We start from the raw sequence: 19,817 nt of genomic DNA on the forward strand, positions 1-19,817 counted from the left end.
CGATTTCTTGATTTCCCTAAAACTTCGTGGTGGTGGTGTTTTTTTTCCCTGAAAAGGATTATTGAAGTGAATCCCTCATTGAAGAAATGTTCAGTTTTCCCAGTGCTACTTAGTCCTTTTTCCTCTTGTTCTCCCAACTTCCAAGTACCTACATCCTTTTATTCTAGATTTTTCTGTGCCTGCTCAAATAGCAGGAGTCATGACTTTTCTCCAGTATTTCTCCACATAAGGTTTTAAGTTGTAAGGAGTTTATAGCGTGGTTTTTTTTTTGGGGGGGGTTTAATATTTCTTTTTTAAAGTTTCTATTTATTTGTTTATTTTTAGAAATAAGGTCTGGCTATGTGGCCAGGACTGGTCTGGAATTCCTGGCCTCAAACAAGTTGCTGGGACTACAGGTGCATGCTACTGCGCCCATCTCTAGTGTAATATTTCTTAAATCACTTTTCATGTTTTGACATGGCCACCATTATTTTTTTTTTTTTTTTGGTTTTGGTTTGAGAATATTACTTTTCCAACCATTCTTCTTAATGACTACAATTATCCTTGACATGTTCTTTATGCTATAATGAACAATTTCCCAGGTGCTAGACATTTAAATATCCAGCTTTTCATTAATAAATGTTTTTTCTTTTATATCTAGAGAGAACAGTGTACCTTAGGATTAATTCTTCAGAACAGTGCTATCCAACAGAACTTTTTATAATGATGGAGATGCTGTCTGTCCTGTCCAGTATGAACACTAGCCACATGTGGCTATTGAGCACTTAAAATGTATCTAAGACAGCCAGGTGCTGTGGCTACTCCAGAGGTTGAGGTGAGAGGATTGAGGTTGAGGCCAGGAGTTCCAGGCTGTAGCACACCACGATTGAGCCTGTGAATAGCCACTGCACTCCATCCTGGGCAACACAGCGAGATCCCTGTCTCTAAAATGTGTCTAATACAAGTGACGAACTGAATTTTAAATTAAATGGCCATCTGTGGTTAGTGACTATTGTATTGGACCACACAGTTGTAATAAAGAGATCAAAGTTAAAGTACAGTCAGGATGAGTCAGCTATATGATCTTAACGGTGGTGGCCAGCATGAGGCCTTATGAGGTGTTAATAGACCATACTTGGAAGAGATCTGTGACAAAGACCTGGGAAGCCAAAATCTGATGAGTGGAAAGAAAATGATTTAAACTACCAAACCAAAAGGCAGACTGCAGCTGAGGGAAAGTAAATACTGTGGAACAAGGTGTGACTTGTCAGCAATTGCTTTTCTAACACTGTTGAGAAAATGCATTGTCAGGAACTGGAGTTAGGGCATTGCTGCTCAGAGAAGGACCACGGCATCAGCATCACCTGAGTGCTTACTAGGAATTGAAATTATCCTTCCTTCTGACCTACTGAATCCTAATACGGCTTTTAAGGCTCAAGAATCTGTTTTAGCAGGCCCTCAAGGTTATTCATAGGCGAACTACTGTTTAAGAACTACTGTTGTAGAATGCTGAACACACAGTCCCTATTTTCTAGGAATTTCTGATCAAAGATTTGTGGAATACAAACTCCATGAGGAAAGACTGAACTATTCGTTTATTTCCCCAGCATCCAGCACATGTTAAGACAATAAAAAGTGCTCAATAAAGATTTGCTATTAGGTTGACTGCCTTCTATTATCCTGAAAGAGTGCTATTCATCATTACTAGGTGAGGGAAACGATCCTGAAGAATATAGCCACAAACAAGATCTAAAACAAAACACAGTAGCTGAATACAGTAGCTTTGTGTTTTCCTTTGTTTTGGCCAAGAGCATTTTATAATGTGTGTATGTGCATGTATGTATGGATGTGCATAATTCTGTCATCTCTTTTAATAACCTAAAGGAAACCAAATAATTTGAATAAAACTTTGTTTTAGGGGAATGAAACAGTCATAAGCTGTGTAGCCTGATCAAGACCCTAAGATTTACAATCTGAGGGTAAGAAAGGAGGAGATTAAACGTTTTAATTTAGGCGGGAGTGCGGTTTAAAAGAGAGTCGGTTTGTAAAGCTGGCAGCCCTTACTTTCCCAATACTACATGGGACATACCCTAAAAAATTACTTGTTTATCTAAAATTCAAATTTAGGCGGACTGTACTTTCATTTGCTAAATCTGGCAACCCAGGGTGGGCCGCTTCCGGCACCAGGGGACCCCAGCAAACGGTGGCGACGGTGGGCCGAAGTCCAGCGCCCGGCCCCACCCCGCCCCGCCGCGCCCAGTCGCGCCCCGCCGGCGCAGGAACGCGGAAGGGCCGCGGGACCCGGCGCGGGGGGCAGGGCGGGCCGCTGGGCTGTCGCCGCCTCCGAGCGGAGCGGGCAAGGAGCGGACACCCAAAGCCTCGGCTGCGCCCCCGCGGCCCAGGCAGCCCCGCTCCTCGCGGACGCCCGGGCTCTGCCGGCCCGGCGGGGCACGAGCCGCACCCCCCTCACGAGTTGGATCCGCCGCGCCTTCCGGTGCGCCTTCCGCCCCGCCTCTCCAGGCAGGAAGTGCCGGCGCCGCCACTGTCCGGCCACAGCCCCGCGCTCTTCGCCGTCGCCCGCCGTCTCGCGCAGGAGTGTCCCGGTTCTGGTGTTTGGCGCCTGGTGAGTGGCGCTCGGCCCCGCGCGCGACGCCCCTCGGGCCACATCTGTCCCTCCGCGTCCCCTCCCGCCGCGTGCCTGTGTCCGGGCGGCGGCAGGACCTGTCAGGTTGGCCGAGAAGTGGACGCAGGGCCGGAGGTGGAGGGAGGGGGGTCGGCGGCGAGGCCCTGGCTTGGAAGTGGAGGCGCCGGAAAGTTCCAGGGCGGAGGAAGCCGGGCAGGGGAGACGCCCTGGCAGAAGAGGTGGCGGGGTCCCGGGCAGCGCCTGCGTCACCTGGATGACTTAACACACCTGGTACCTCGAACCGCCCGGCGGCCCCGCTGCCAGCGCCTGCCCCCGACCCCGCCGCGCGCCCAAGCAGTCGGTGAGGGCCGACCGGGCGTACTCGCGTGGAGCAGGAGTGTCCGCTCCGTGCCCCCTACTGTGCTGGGCGCTTTGTGGCCTGCTAGTGTCCAAGGAAACGATTAGCGACCCGGTACCAGAGTGTATGCTTAGTATAGGCAAAAATGTAATTATTTCATGGGAGTTGTAACTCCCAGTGTATCTTGTAAAGATTTAGTTATTCCTGTTGTTTGAAGAAAGGATAAATAACAGAAATCAGGAAAGGCTTCCTTGGAAAAGAATCCTGACATCATTGGGGGCTTTGGATTCAGCCTTTGGAGGGAGAACTTATTTGATAGTATTTTTGGCTGGATCTGTGGTGGGTGGTAACAACAGCAAAAGCTCAAAAGGTGGGGATTGTGTTGTGTGGAAAGGCGACTGAGGGAAGACCAGCCTGAATGGAAAAGGACTATAATGAATAAAATAGTTGGACATAAGGGTAGGTAAGTAGGTAAGTGGAGCCTTTTTATGGATACCTTGAAGACTTGACGAGAAATAAAAGGTTATGTAAGAGGCCTTAGGGAGTCGTTTTGGATTCTTCACTAAGGGAGTATATGAAGAAAGGGGTATTTAGAGGATTAGTTTGGCAGCTTTTCTTTAAGATGGATTTGGAATGGCCTTTTGGTAAGAAAAATCATAGCATTTTAGAATTCAGTGGGACCTTGTAGATTATCTTGTGAAACTGTTTCATTTTATAACTGAGGAAACAAAAAAAAACACAGAGGTGAGGTAATTTGCCCAAAGTGATCTACCTTGCTGGACTTGATAACTAAGTGCACAGCTTTTGGCTTTCAGACTCTGTTCAATGAAACTTCCTTTGATAGCTGACTCAATAGTCATTAATGCTTTAATGAGACTGAGTTTGGATAAGATAAACTGCATCATCTTAAGGGCAGATCTTCAGGTGAGAGTTGGTAAGGTTAGGAAAGATAAGAGGACTTAGAGCCCCTAAATGGGGCTAGTTTTTCCTTTCTCCCAAGATTCAGACTCCAGATGTCTAGAGATGAGTTTTATCATACCCTGTTTGATAGCACCTTTAATTGGGATCTTCCTTCCTCATTGAACACATTAGCTGTGTGGTGGCATTGCTTGTTACCCCCAGCTAACTATCCACATTTTCATGGTAGAGAATTTCAGCTGCCTGTATGCAGGATATTAGGTGCTGGTAGTAAAAGCTCTGCAGCTAGGTTTCCTGAGTGCAGATCCTGTCTCTAAGCTCTACTATTTTCTAGCTCTGTGGCAAGTTGTTTATTCTCTTTACCCTAATTTTCTTATTGAAGGAAAGAGGATAATAACTACTCATATCATAAGATATTGTAAGGGTTAAATGTGTTAATACATGTGAGGTGCTTAGACCAGTGCCTGGCACATCTTTAGTACTCAATTACTGTCCCTAGTTAGTACTGCTCCTTCCAGGTATGGATCAAGGGGTAGCTGGTAAGTTTCCTTAGGAGTCTCTTGGGGAAGAGACCTGGACCATGGCTAGACCTTAGAGAAAAGCCTTATTTTGGAATTTAGATCCAGGACCCACCTCACATACTGAACATACATAATTCTATTTGTGACAGGAGGGAAACTTAACTAGTATTTATTGAGCACCTGCCATATACAAGGCACTCTACTAAACCCTGCAATCCAAGGTGGACAGGCAAAAGGCCATAAAAATGTATTTGTAAATTGCATGGCAGTGACTACTACTCAGCAATAAAAAAGAATGAACCACTGATAAACCCAGTAAGATAAATAAATCTCAAAGACATTGTACTGAGTGAAAGAAGTCAGGCATATATGTAAGAGCATATACTGTATAGTTCCATTTATAAGAAGTTCAAAGACAGACAACACTAATCTAGGGTGATAGAAATCTGAACAATGGTTGCTTATGGGAGAGGGTGATTGACTTGAAGGGAACTTTCAGGATGTTAACATTTGTAATTTGATTGGAGTGATGGTTACATTGATGTACATTTTATAGAAACTTACTAAGATTTGTACATTTCACTATATAAATTTCACTACAGTGAAACAAAATGATATAGGAGTTCAGAGGATAGAAAGTGTATTGCCAACTGGGATGATCATAAAACCTATAATAGAGAAAGAAATGGCAGTATTATAATGTATGTGGTAAGTGTAAAATATATATACAGCTGGGCGTAGTGGCTCATGCCTGTAATCCCAGCTACTCAGGAGGCTGAACTGGGAGGATCAATTGAGCCCAGAAGTTTGAGACCAGCCTTGGCAACATAGCAATACCTATCTATAAAAAAAAAAGTTAAAAGTTAGCCAGGCTCACTGGGAGGCTGAGATGAGAGGATCGCTTGAGGCCTGGAGTTCAAGGCTGCAGTGAATTATGATTATGTCACTGCCCAATAGAAGGAGACCTCATCTTTAAAAAAAAAAAAAAACAAAACAAAAAGAAAACCAACCACAGCATATGCAGTACTAGGGAGGGAAGCTTACATGGTGAGAGAAGTTGTAAAAATTGAGTTTGGCTCTCTAAAAGAAAAAGCTGTAACAATTTATGGAGCTGACTGCTTTTTTTTTTTTTTTTTTTTGTCTAAATGTGCAACATGAAAGCAATTATATATCATTAAGTATGTGAGATTAACTTTGTAAAGTATTTTAACATGATTACATGCTAAAATGTCTTTATGATTGCCGTTTTCAGACTTGCTCATGTATGCAGTTATGTATTTGATCCTCCCAATTAGAACAAACATGAGTCTTGACTACAGTAGTGACAGTGGGAATCGATGAGAAATTTCTGAAGATTCTGACAGACCTTGGTGAAGATGAGATTGAATCAAAAATGACCTTAGATTTTAATTTTAGCCCAAGAATTACTCCCTGTATGAGTTCATCCACACTCAGGGTCTCACCTTGAGTCACTGCTCACAAATCAGCCTTGCTAAGTAAGACCCCCAGGCATCCAGTTCTCTGGGCATCACTTAGCTAAAACTCTGATTTATTTATCATCCCTTTACTCACAAAACCAGCTCCTCCCTCACCCCTCTCCAGTTACCTCATTTTTTAGTGGAACTTCTGTGCTACCAGTTTTTCAACCAGCACTTAAGATAAGGACATTCAGGGACTGAGCTTTGAGGGAAACTCTAATTAGAAAGCAAGAAGAACTAGCACAGCAGAGGAATTCATCCAGAAGAATAGGATGGTGGTGATGTGAATGTTGAAGAAGGGTGACTCTGTTGCAGTTAAAAGAGGAACCTACAGATCTTGGACAGAAATTGAATAGAAGGAGTTAAAATTTTCTAACCAGAAATAGAAAATTCCCTATCTAATGCAAACTCGACTGTGATCCCTTTGAGCTTTCTAAAATTCTGTGGCTGTAATTCTGAAATAAAGGCACTGCCCTATTTTAACATTAAAGAGGTCAAGGAAACTGGTTTTATTCGTTTTCTATTAGTATATAACAGATTACTCTAAAACTTAGCACCTTAAAAAGCAATGAACAATTTTTGAGGGTCAGGACTAGATCAGCTTAAGTGGGTGGTTCTGGCTCAGGGTCTCATGGGGTTGTGCTGGGGCTCCAATCATCTAAAGGAGGATCAGCCTCCAAGGTAGCTGACTCACTGCAGGCAGGTAAGTGCGGACTGTTGGCAGGGAGTCTTGGTTCCCTGCAATATGGACCTGTCTGTAGGGCTATGTGTTGGCTCCTGCAGATTGAGTGATCTAAGAGATCAGGGCAGAAGCTGCAATGTCTATTATGACAAAGTCAAACACCAACATTTCATAATATCTTGTTGGTTACACAGGTCAACTCTTTTCACTGTTGGAGGGGACTGCACAAGGGGATGAGAATTGTTGAGGAACCTGGCCGCCACCATGGCCAAAGGAGCAAGGTCTAATGCTCTCAGGGGCCAGACAGATAACATAAACAAATGCCAACTGGGACAAGGAGATGTAGGTAGCAGAGAGGATTGCTCGTTAAATACTGATTATCTACAGGAATTTTGGGATACTGATGGTCAAGTGATTCCTTATTGTATAGTCGTTCAAGATGTCTAAAATTTATATTTTTGTTTTTTGTTTTATTTGTTTTGAGACAGAGTCTCACCGTGTTGCCCTGGCTAGAGTGCCGTGGCATCAACCTAGCTCACAGCAACCTCAAACTCCTGGGCTGAAGCGATCCTCCTGCCTCAGCCTCCCGAGTAGCTAGGACTACAGGCATGTGCCACCATGCCCGGCTAATTTTTTCTATATATTTTTTTAGTTAGCCAATTAATTTCTTTCTATTTTTAGTGGAGATGGGGTCTCGCTCTTGCTCAGGCTGGTTTGGAACTCCTGACCTTGAGCGATCCTCCTGCCTCAACTTCCCAGAGTGCTAGGATTGCAGGCGTGAGCCACTGCGCCCTGCCTAAAAATTATGTTTTTGTATAAAATGTTCAGTTTTTTTAAATGTTGAAAAACTAGTTCAATTTTTGAAAGAGACATTTTAAAGGGATGCCTGGGGGGAACTAAAACGAACCTCTGTAAACTACATGTAGTTTAGTAGCTGCCAGGTTATCACTGCTGATCTACTTGACACTTCTATGTGATGGACAAGAAAATGAGGCCCAAGAAAGCTAAAATTACCAAAGGTCATACAACTTGTGAATGACAGAACTAGAATTAGAATCCAGGCCTCCAGCTCTCCATTAAACCATGACCAACATTGAAAAACTAAAGGGACCTAGATGCAAAAACAGCCAGTGTGATCTGAGTGGTTAACTTAGTGATCTACATGGCGCTCAACCTTCACTGTGCATTGGAATCCCCTGGTGCCTTTTTTTAAAAATGCATATGCCTAGGCCCCACTCCCAGATACTCAGTTTCCACTAGGCTAGTCAGGACCCATGCATCAGATTTTTTAAACTTTTTTTTTCCCCACCCCCAGTTTTTTTAAACTTTTGAGGTGATTCTAATGTGTAGCCAAGATTGAAACCAGAGAGTTAACTGCTGTGAGCACCATATTTACTATATGGTGACAACTAGCTGACTTAAGATACTTAACCCTTTGCACTCTCTTCCTTTTTTCTCGATTCCTTTATTCTACTTGGGATTTAATTTTTTAAATACCCCAGATTTTACAAAGCACGGCAGTAGAATAAAAAACTGGAGTTTCTTTTCATACAAACTTATTTATTTGGATTTTTTAATATTTCAAATTATTGATACATTCAAAGAGTAATTTTAATCTCTATACTTTTTCATGGTGTGATATTTTTTGAAACATTCACCCACATGAAGACCTAGTTTACATTCACATGTTTTGCAAATATAAATCATCTCTCTTCTTCCTCCTTTGATTTTTCTGTTAGAACAAACAACACAATCTTTGTGTTTTTTGTTAGGGTGAGGTGTGATTATATGGAGCTTTCCATCTAAACATTTCTCTAAGTTAGTGGATAATAATCTACCCCTGGAAGTTAGTGTACCATCTCTGCATTTACATTTTACTTGTCCTTTCATGCTAATGAAAACAAGAAAAGATACTGGAAAAATACACAAAAATCCCCCTTCCCCCTGCAGTGAAAGTACATGTCGAGTGTGGCTTGACATAAGAGCTGCTACTGATACTAACCGTGTCGAGTCACGCTCGACATCCGAGTGCAAAGGGTCAAAGGAAGAAGCCTCAAAGGAGTGTTGAGGAACTCGTAGATAGTTGACAGAATATACTCTATGAGCATCTTTCCCAGACTTTCAATAAAGTTCACAGACAATTTCTGCTTATTAATGATTATGGTATCTATGTTTTTATTTGCATATCAGTACTGTGGGTGACTTTACAGACATTTAGATTATCAACTAACTAACTATATTGACAACACAGACACCTATAATACACAATATAGTAGCCCCCCATACCCACGGTTTTGCTTTATGCATTTCAGTTACCCACAGTCAACCATGGTCCAAAAATAGGTGAGTACAGTACAATGAAATATTTTGAGTGACAGACTACAGTCACATATTTTATTACAGTATATTGTTATAATTATTGTATTTTATTATTAGTTCATCTCTTACTGTACCTAATTTATAAATTAAACTTTATCATAGATATGTATGTATAGGAAAAAACAATATCTGAGGAGGGTTGATTCCAGGACTCCCCACGGATACCAAAATCCTTGGATGCTCAAGTCACTGATATAAAATGGCATAGAATTTGCATATAACCTGCACATTTCCTCCTGTGTACTTTAAATCTAGATTACTTATAATACCTAATATTAATATAGTGCAGGCTGGGCAAGGTGGCTCACGCCTATAATCCTAGCACTCTGGGAGGCTGAGACGGATGGATCCTTTGAGCTCAGGAGTTCGAGACCAGCCTGAGCAAGAGCGAGACCCCGTCTCTACTAAAAATAGAAAGAAATTAATTGGCCAAGTAAAAATATATAGAAAAATTAGCCAGGCATGGTGGCTCATGCCTGTAGTCCCAGCTACTCGGGAGGCTGAGGCAGGAGGATCGCTTGAGCCCAGGACTTTGAGGTTGCTGTGAGCTAGGCTGACTCCGCAGCACTCTAGCCTGGGCAACGGAGTAAGACTCTGTCTCAAAAAGATATATATATATATATATATATATATATATATATATATATAGTGCATATGTGAGGTAAATAGTTGTTATACTGTATTTTTCATTTGCATTATTTTTTATTGTATTGGGTTTTTTAAAATAATTTTTTTGGTTTCTTTTCCAAGGTCCATATTATGGACCCTCTGTTGGTTGAATCCATGGGTGTGGAACCATAAATATGGAGGACTGATTGTATAGGGTTTGATACCATCCCCAGTTTCAGGTACCCACTGGGGGTCTTGGACATATCTCCCTTGGATAAGGGGGGACAACTGAATCAGTATTTGTACATCCCTGCCCTTGATGTTACCCTATGAGTACTACTAATATTTTTTAGTTCACTTTATGTTAGAAATTTATAGCAATAATAGAGTGAAAATGTTGAAGAGAAAGCAAGAAGTATTTTTACTCCTATTCATTACATTATGTGCTATGCTCTATATGGACATGTTCTGTCTGTAACTATAGTTTAAGGGAAGGGTTAGTTGGCTTTTCTTTTTTTCCCCCAACACTTCTAAGTTAAACATTAATAATTTGATAGACTTAGGTGACATTTTCGAACAAAAACTATGAGTGATAGAAAACATTGCCACTTGATTAAACCCACCCAGGACTACTACACCGCACAGTTCCAGAGAGTGCCTTTCACATTTTATTTACTCACTGTGCAGTTCTGGTCTATGCATTGGTTTCTCCACTATAGTTTGAATTTATTTGAAAACTCAATTTGTCTAGCATTTGAATTTAGAGAAATGTAGCTGCTCAGAAATCAGTGTTAGATTATATTGGTAGTATTGAAAGTTTTTAAATATTTTGTATTAAACTCAAAATAACTAGAAGAGCATTTAGTAGGAAGTAGAAAATATATAGGTAGAAACAACCTGTAACAAATGGGATTTGAATCCTACTTCTGCCTCTAGGCGACCTTGGGCAAGTTATTTAGTATCTTTGATCTTCAGCTTCTTCATTTCTTAGGCAGGCATGTTTCATTTAATGCACATAATGTGCTGAGCACACGAGCCACTCAGTAAATGGTAGTAGTTGTAAGTTGAGTAGACCCTTAATGCTCTCTCTGGTCCTAAGGTAGAGAAGTGGACCAGGGCATTTGGGGCTAGAAATACAGCAAGAACAGAGGTACTCAAGGTGCCCTGGAGACATACAAGAAGTTTGGTGAAAAGTACAAAGCACAGAAGAGAATGGCTAGAGGCGAGGCTAGCAAGGTCATTCTAGAGTAGGGAAAGGAAGAACTGTGTGCCACGCCAAAGGACTTGTATTTTATCCTTTAGGAGGTGGAGAGCCAAAGTAAGGTTTTAAAAAATGTAATGATGACATATTCATGTTATAGACACCTCTGTCTAGAAAAGGGAGGGTTGTCTTGAGGGAACCAAGAGGCAGGGAGACTAGTGAAAAGACTATAGAAATACTTTACACAAGAGAGGATGAGGATGCAGTTTAGGGTGGTGCAAAGGAATGGGGAAGCTGAGCAAATCTGAGGCAGGGCTTGATTCATCAGGGACAGGGTTTGTGCAGCATGACTCCTAGGTTTCTGGCTTGGCGAGTGGGTAGACAAGAGAAAATAGAAACATAGGAAAGTTCAGGAGGGGAAAGATAATGATTCCTATTAGCAGCATGTTGATTACGAGGTGTCTGGGGGCATCCAGGTGGGTATTTAAGTCCAAAGCTTAAGGGAAAGCTCAGGCCTGGAGGTGCAGACTTGGGAGTTGTAGGTATTTTCAGGACAGTGAGAGCTGATGAGATCATCTGAGGAAAGCAAAGCAAAGAGAACTTTAAACCATGGACTGCCAGAATACTGGGAAACATGAATATTTAAGTGAGTGGAGATAAAAGTCAAAGGAAAAAATGGAGGAAGACCAGTCATAGAAATAGGAGAACTGAGAGTGAGTCAAATACAGCTTTGCACATAAACCAATCTTTCCAATGTAGAGTTTAGCAGTCTGCCTCATTAGAGTGTGCGGTCTTCAAGGCCAGACGCTTGCGCTGTCTTTCTGCCTGGGACAGTTCTCTACTGTTACTGGGCAACAGGCCAACCGTGGCTGAGTCTCTGAAGAAAAGAGGGATAAAATAGTGTCAAATGCGGTATAATGGTCCAAGAAGATTTAGATTGGATTTGGCAGTTAAAGCAGTTGCAGTAGAGAAGATAAAGCCAGATTGTGGTGGGTTGAAAAGTGAGTGGGACTTGAGAAAGGAGAAAAAGCCAAAGTACTTATTTCAGAAGTTAAGGAGAAAAGGTGGTCAGAGCTCCCTTCAGATTGTTCTGATACAACTTTCCTCACTTTCAGCTGATATTTTAGTGTGTGTGTATGGGTTTCATATGTACCATATATGTATGCAATTGTGCCACTGCTTTTAAATGAAATAGAAAAAAATTACAGTATTATTACATTGAGCCTGTTCTATAACATTTTGATTAGGATCAATTAGTGAATTGTTCCTAGTTCTCTTCCATCAACCTGCTTTCCCTGTTTTCCTCACTTGGGGGTCACACTTGCTCACCATCTGATGGCTCTTCTAACCTTATTGGGCTACGTCTCCTTTCTCACAGGGATCTCCCCTAATAAAATCCTGTGTGTTTATTATAATTCCATCTTGGCAACAGCTTGGAGAACTCAGACCAGTCTTCAAAAGTGTTTAGCTATATTAGTAGTATATATTTGGGTTAGCCATGGAGTTAGCATGATATAATTGATCATTTTTTAAAATAAAGATTTTGGGAAGTTTTCTAAATGACTCTATTACAAAAATGACCTGATACTAAGAGAGAAAAAAAAAAAACTAATTCTTGCCTTCAGACTTACTGACTTACCTATTATGTCTTGAAGAAATAGAGTCATAGAACTTTTAGTATGAGAATGAATGAGCAGTTTTGGTGTGTGAAGAAGATTTAAAACATAGTCAAGTGTCTTGGTAATGGACCACATCCTATCTCTGGTTTAACCATGGATATAACTAAGGTAAAATAACAAGATAAGTTACTGGAAAGAGAAGAAAATTAACATTTATTCAGGATACATACGTTCGAAGGGGAAGGAGTTGGAATGTTAGAGGAGGGACGGTACAGCTGGTGTTCTTCCCAGCTTCAAAACAACCCGTGGGCTGTTAGATTGAAGAAAGGAAAGTAGACAATATATGTATAAAAAGTCCAAGACTGGAAATCTTGAAGACTCAGGTTCAAAATCCTCTTTCTTAACCACTGAGCCTGCTAGTTATCTGCTTTCATACTATGTGGCTCCAACAGTCCCCAAGACCACTTCTCAAAGCAGTTGCAAGTTTGGGTGTCCCAAGACCACCCTTAAATTCCATAATTTGCTAGGACTCACAGAACTCACTAATAGCTGTTAAACTCACAGATACGGTCCATGGGCTTTCAGAAGTGATACATAGTTAGTAATGGTGGAGTGAGATTTGTTTTTTTTTTTTTTTTTTTTTTTTGAGACAGTCTCGCTTTGTTGTCCAGGCTAGAGTGAGTGCCATGGCGTCAGCCTAGCTCACAGCAACCTCAAACTCCTGGGCTCAAGCGATCCTCCTGCCTCAGCCTCCCGAGTAGCTGGGACTACAGGCATGCGCCACCATGCCCGGCTAATTTTATATATATATATCAGTTGGCCAATTAATTTTTTTCTATTTATAGTAGAGACGGGGTCTCGCTCTTCCTCAGGCTGGTTTTGAACTCCTGACCTTGAGCAGTCCGCCCACCTCGGCCTCCCAGAGAGCTAGGATTACAGGCGTGAGCCACCGCGCCCGGCCGTGGAGTGAGATTTGAACTCAGGACTTCCTAACACCTGAGCAGATAGCATTTAAGACTGCAAATGAAAAATGGAATGAAACGTATCCATTCTGTTTAACATTACAATTATTGATGGCTTTCAGTATAACGGTGGGAGCTACCATGAAAGCTATATTACAGAGAATCAAGGAGTGATTGGGAAAAAGAGAAAACAGCGATAGTTCGGTATGAGACTACTATTCTGAAAATTCTGTCAAGGAAAAGGGGAAATGGAGGTATAGCTAGAAGGGATGCAAGATGAGAGAGTAGGTTTTGATGATACTTATAAAAGATTAGAGCTTTTTGAACATTTACCATATGCTAACTGTACCAGTCTCTGTATGTATGCTATCTCATTTAGTTCTCACATTGAAGTAGCTAGTGTGTTTTACTGATGAAAAAAATGAGGCTTAGAGAGTTATGTTATATTGGTAATAAAATGGAGATTAATAAGAGTACCTATTACAGAGGTTGTTGAGAAGATTAAATGGGACAATCCTTATAAGAGCCTTGGAGCCTTTCTCTTTGGGAGAGCCTCATGCCATTATAACAGTGCTTGCCACAGAATGCTAGCTATTGTTATATATTTTAAATTAATTCCCACTTAATAAAAATTGGTCTCATGAAATTTAGGGGGAAGGTATATAAATAATTTCTATTCCCTCCCCCGCCACTTAATTGTCACATTGAAAATAAAGTATAGTAAAGTATAATATAGTATAGTACAGAGTACTTATTCCTATCCAATTGAAGTAATAATTCTATATTAAGATATTTTTACTCACTAACTTTAGGTGCTATGTATTCTCTTTTGCTTTATGTTTTATGTATTCCTTTTTCTTCCATGTTCTTTTTCTTTTTAACTCCAGAATTAAATAGTCACCATGTCGAGCAAAAAGGCAAAGACCAAGACCACCAAGAAGCGCCCTCAGCGCGCAACATCCAATGTGTTTGCCATGTTTGACCAGTCACAGATTCAGGAGTTCAAAGAGGCCTTCAACATGATTGATCAGAACAGAGATGGCTTCATTGACAAGGAAGATTTGCATGATATGCTTGCTTCTCTGGGTAGACTTTTATCTTCTTTATATGCCTTTTCCCAAAAATTGTAATTCAGCTCATTATGAGTCACTTTTTGTGGGATGTACAAATATTATTCTCCTTGTCTCAATAGGCCTCTTGAGAGCTTTCTGGGTATGGGAAGTGCCATATTTGGTGACAGCTGTAATAATCTTTAACATTGTTCAAAATAAGCTCCCAATTCTAAACCAACCTAATAGTTTTAACTTAAGTGGCCAACTTACAAATAAAATCTGTAAAGCATACCAATTCATGGGCAACTGTACCACAATTGGAAATATGAATATTTAGATTTTTAAATAAATGCTCTTGAACTGGCTCCCCTGATGGACCTTAAATATTACCAATATTAAAATGTAATAAAGTGACATTGCCTGGCTCATAGTTTTAGGCGTTTGTTTTTAATGAAAAATAATGAAGAGAAAGTTGATATAAAGTATCAAGGAGTAAACAACATTCAACCTAAGCCCAGAATACATTTTTATCAAAGATTTTTTTAAGTTGTCAAAAATTATCTTTTTTAAATGCCCTTAATGAAAATTAATTGAAAAATTAGTTTCAAGAAGTGATGTAAATTTAAAAAATATGTTGGAGAGCATAACTATGGCAAAGTAACTATTTATTGAAATTAGTTCTTTGTCCTTAAATGTTACAATGCAAATTCTTACAGGGAAGAATCCCACTGATGCATACCTTGATGCCATGATGAATGAGGCTCCAGGCCCCATCAATTTCACGATGTTCCTCACCATGTTTGGTGAGAAGTTAAATGGCACAGATCCCGAAGATGTCATCAGAAATGCTTTTGCTTGCTTTGATGAAGAAGCAACAGGTGAGTGCTGTTTTTTTATATCCAGCTTCATTCCAAACTATGTGAAGCATTTCTCTGAAATATTTCTGAAATAATGTTTTGGAGTTTTTTTGTTTTTTAACCTCTAGACAACACTTAAGGTTAATTTTGTAAGTATACAATCTATTTCTGAGCTTTTAAAATGATTTGATCTAATATTAATTTTAAAAACTCTAAAATTTAATTAGAAAACATTATGATCTAATTACATATTGCCTTAGTTTGCTGATTTATTTTGTTTGTGTAGATATGGACATTCTGAAATATTTTGGAAGATTGACTGGGTTGAGAAATGAACCATTAAAGTGCCAGGAAGTATTCATGGCTCCCTTCATTCTGTTGCTTTCCAGGCACCATTCAGGAAGATTACCTGAGAGAGCTGCTGACAACCATGGGAGATCGGTTTACAGATGAGGAAGTGGATGAGCTGTACAGAGAAGCCCCCATTGACAAAAAGGGGAATTTCAATTACATTGAGTTTACACGCATCCTTAAACATGGAGCCAAAGACAAAGATGATTGAAAGAACTCTAGCTGGAACCTTCCAATTACATTGTCTTACTCTTTTATTTCTCAGACGCTTCTCCCACCCTCATAGAACCTGTTGCATGCGACTTAGTTTCACAGCTTTGCCTTTTTTTTCTTTTTTTGATGTATTTATTCCAGACCTTTCTGCCACTTAGCACTTGTATAATCAGACTGGAAATGGGGATGGGGTTGTAAATTGTATTGAAAAAGAGATTGAGAATAAAAATCAACAAATGTGAAAGCCCAGGAAAATATATCCGTATTTCTGGTTTTGCTGGATTTTTACATTTTTATATAATAAAAATGCTATTTTGAAATAAAGATTATGCTGACTCAAATGCAATGTAATGGCAAGCTAAACAAATGAGTAGTAGTTGGGGGTAGCTCTTTTTTCAGGTTTTCAACTTCATATAATTCAGCTTGATTTTTCACATATGTGGGATAGTGTTCTTCAGAATTTTTTTTTTTTTGAGACAGAGTCTCGCTTATGTTGCACAGGCTAGAGTGAGTGCCGTAGCATCAGCCTAGCTCACAGCAACCTCAAACTCCTGGGCTCAAGCAATCCTCCTGCCTCAGCCTTCCCAGTAGCTGGGACTACAGGCATGCTCCGCCATGCCCGGCTAATTTTTTTCTATATATATTAGTTGGCCAATTAATTTCTTTCTATTTATAGTAGAGACGGGGTCTCACTCTTGCTCAGGCTGGTTTCGAACTCCTGACCTCGAGCAATCCGCCCGCCTGGGCCTCCCAGAGTGCTAGGATTACAGGCGTGAGCCACCACGCCTGGCCTTCAGAACTTTTAAGTACACTTTAACGTCATTATGCAGTTAAAAACTAGGCTTTTTTGTTTGTTTGTTTCTAATAAGTCAGATGTTTAAACTATTAAGTAATACCAATAGATGTATCTGATAAAACATTAAACATTAAGATTCTAAGAAGATGAGGCAAAATTCCGGAGAAAAGAGTAGTTGTTAGGAACACTAACTGTATATGGGTATGATTTTCAGTAAATGCTCCCAACAACCTTATAAAATAGATTTTTATTAGCCCTGTATTTCAAGTGGGGAAACTCAGCTCAGAGTACTTAAGTAATTGATCACAGTCTCTATTAGTAAATGAGAGTTCCTACCCAGGGCGCCTAACTCCAGAGCTCATGGTGCTGTAGGAACCATGACTCTGAAAAACCCCAAATGCCTAAAAGAGTCAAGACATTTCCATTGCATCATAAAGTGATGCTGTAGTCATTACTGAAATTTAAAATAATCTTGGGGTAATTGACTATTTGAAAAGAATTTTGGAAAATTCTATCCATGGTAAAAAAGATAAAAGATTATAAACAATGCTATATGTTTGAAGACAGTTCATACAATATAGATAGAAGGGAAGGACAGAAAGAAAAGGCTGCTATAAACTTTAAAATCCTCAAGGCCAAGCAATATGAGAACTAAGAGAAAAGTCTAAATTATGAAAAAAATCTATTTAATTGAAGTTCCCCAACATTGTTCAACACTTATTCCCCCTCGTAAAAGTATTGTAATGGTATCTACTTAAAATCAATACATTTGTTTAATATTTGTGCGTTATAGCTGGTGCAATAGGCAAATCTATTCATTTGCTATCAATTTGGGCTTCCTTTTCATCATCTCTAAAACGAGGGAACACGTCAACTCTAGGGGTCTAGTACAGTGCGTTGCAGTTCACGAGCTTTCACATTTATTACCTAATCCTCATGACTCACAAGGTATTCCTAATTTTTATTGATAGAGCTGAGGTTTAGAAAAGCTGAAGCTCCTGTCCAAGGCCACAGAAATATGTTTTCAACCTAGAAGTTTAGTCACCATGAAGTGTCAAAAAACCAAGTGGAAAATCGCTGTATGTTTAAGAAAAGGAAAATATAGTTGGGTAATCTTGAGCATTATTAAAGCACTATCAATTGCCTGTCATACTCCAGGCACTATTCTAGGTGTTGGGGCTCGCTGGAGGGCTGGCTAGAAAAGGACACTGCCCTCACGGGGCTGCATTCTTTGTGAGTGACAATCCATACGTGATGTCAAATCAGTCCTGTGTAGAGAGGAGCAGCATGCGTGACAGAGGGTGGGCAGGAAAGGCCTCTGAGAGGTGGTGTTAAGCTGAGGTCTGAATGACAAGAAGGGGGTTCCCATGTGAAGATCAGAGGGAGGCTGTCCCCTCGAAGGGGACAGCTCCTCCCAAGGCATGTGGGGCAGGAGCACTGGAAGAGCCAAGGATGATTCCAGCAGAAGGATGGTATTGGCTGCAGAGTCTAATAGGAAATCACAGGGCTTAAGGCAGGGAAGAAACATGATTTATGTTTTAAGAAATTCAACATCACTGTTGTATATAGAATGAAGAGGCAAGACTAAAAGCAAGAAGACCGGGCTATTGCCTCATCCTAGCAGGACATGAGGGCAGCTTGGACTCAGGTAACGGGGGAGACACTATAAAATGCCTCTACTGGTCCTGCCTGTTTCCTCCCTGCCAACTCTGCTGTGTTACCATCTCTGGCATACCTGTAAGTGTGTTTACTCAACGGCTCTACCTAAAGCCAGATCTGAAAAATTGGGGGAAGAAAAGTTTCAAATATTAAAAACAAAAGAATTAGTAGTTTTTTGAATGCCATATGTTTACCTGACACATACTATTCTGTTTCATCTACTTTATCTATAAAGATCATTGTGGAATCTAGTACTGTAAGGCACCTGGGCCAAGATCTTGTTTCTCTTTGGTGTCCAATAAATATTACTAGTGATGACGATGAAGATTCTGTCTATTTAATATCTTTCTCTTTTGGAGAGCCACGTAGTGATGATCTCCTACGTTGACAGTTTATCCCATGGCCATCACAGCAAAGTGTGTGTGTGTGTGTGTGTGTGTGTGTGTGTGTGTGTGTGTGATCACATAGCTAAAAATTTGTACTGAGCATTTACTATGTACTAGTAAGCACATTACACAACTGCCCTTCGAGGTGGGTATTTTTATTATCTATCCCTGTTCCACAGAGAAAGCACCAAGAAGCAGAGGAGGAATTTCCCAAGGTTACACATCGAGTGAGCAGTGAGGCCATTTCTGAGCCCAAGCAGCTGAGCTCCCAGGAAAATTACGACGTAAATAACACCACTAGTTTCTTACTGTTATAGAGCAGTTTTTTAAAAAGCATTTGTTACTGGGCTTGATCCTCAGAACTTTAGGAAGTGGATCAGAAGGCACTGCTATCCCATTTTATGGATGAAAATACTGAATCACAGAAGTTACCTGACTTAACTTTATGTAACCAGACTGGACAACATCTAGCTTCTAAGCTTTCTAACCAAGATAGGGTGCTTCTCATTAAACCTATAATTTCCTAACTAAAAGATTAGTACCTGTAGCCTGATCAGAATGTCTCACAATCAATATGTACATTGAACATTATTGTCTATCCTGAAAAATAGTAATTCTGTCAATGTTGCATCTCAAAACTCCTACGTCTTAAAATATAAAAAAGACAATCTTTGAAATATAAACTACTGAACAAAGTGGTGTAAAAAGACCCCATAAAAACATCATCTGAGAAATCTGAATGAAGTTGTGAAAGTTTATCACATGAAAATTTTGAGAAAGGGTTTCTTGGATAGAAAAATGGTGAAGATAATAGATTGCACACATCATACTGTGTACTTAGTCTAAGTGGATCTTTTTATAACGATTGTCATATGCAGTTTGGGGAAGCAATAACTAGAAGTGTCACAAGGTGGCACTATTATTCTTAGTATACTTCTGCAGTAACCCATTCCTAATGCACTCGACAATAGTAAAGTGGCCAATCATGAGTATGTAGACCACATTCCTCCCAATAATGCTGTAACTTGGTCAAAGTTGTTGCTTAAAGAGAAAAAAATGATGAAAATTCTATTACAGTGAAATCCATACTATTCCATGAATCCCAAATTTAGGGAGCAATGTCTAGGACTCCTTTTTACAAATATCAGTAGCAAATGTTTTCCTTCCTTCCTTC

General features: G+C 40.2%; 1 protein-coding gene across 1 annotated transcript; it reads left to right on the forward strand.

Annotated features, from left to right (window-relative positions):
* The first annotated feature begins 2,303 nt into the window (after positions 1-2,303).
* LOC105860935 (myosin regulatory light chain 12B) lies at positions 2,304-16,057 on the forward strand. The gene is made up of 4 exons (XM_012746096.3): positions 2,304-2,602; positions 14,217-14,415; positions 15,098-15,259; positions 15,628-16,057. Exons 2-4 carry the CDS (start codon positions 14,232-14,234, stop codon positions 15,798-15,800), a joined length of 519 nt encoding a protein of 172 aa, XP_012601550.1. The 5' UTR covers positions 2,304-2,602; positions 14,217-14,231; the 3' UTR covers positions 15,801-16,057.
* Positions 16,058-19,817: the final 3,760 nt, after the last annotated feature.

The sequence above is a fragment of the Microcebus murinus genome, chromosome 17, assembly GCF_040939455.1.
Source record: "Microcebus murinus isolate Inina chromosome 17, M.murinus_Inina_mat1.0, whole genome shotgun sequence".
Taxonomy (NCBI): domain Eukaryota; kingdom Metazoa; phylum Chordata; class Mammalia; order Primates; family Cheirogaleidae; genus Microcebus; species Microcebus murinus.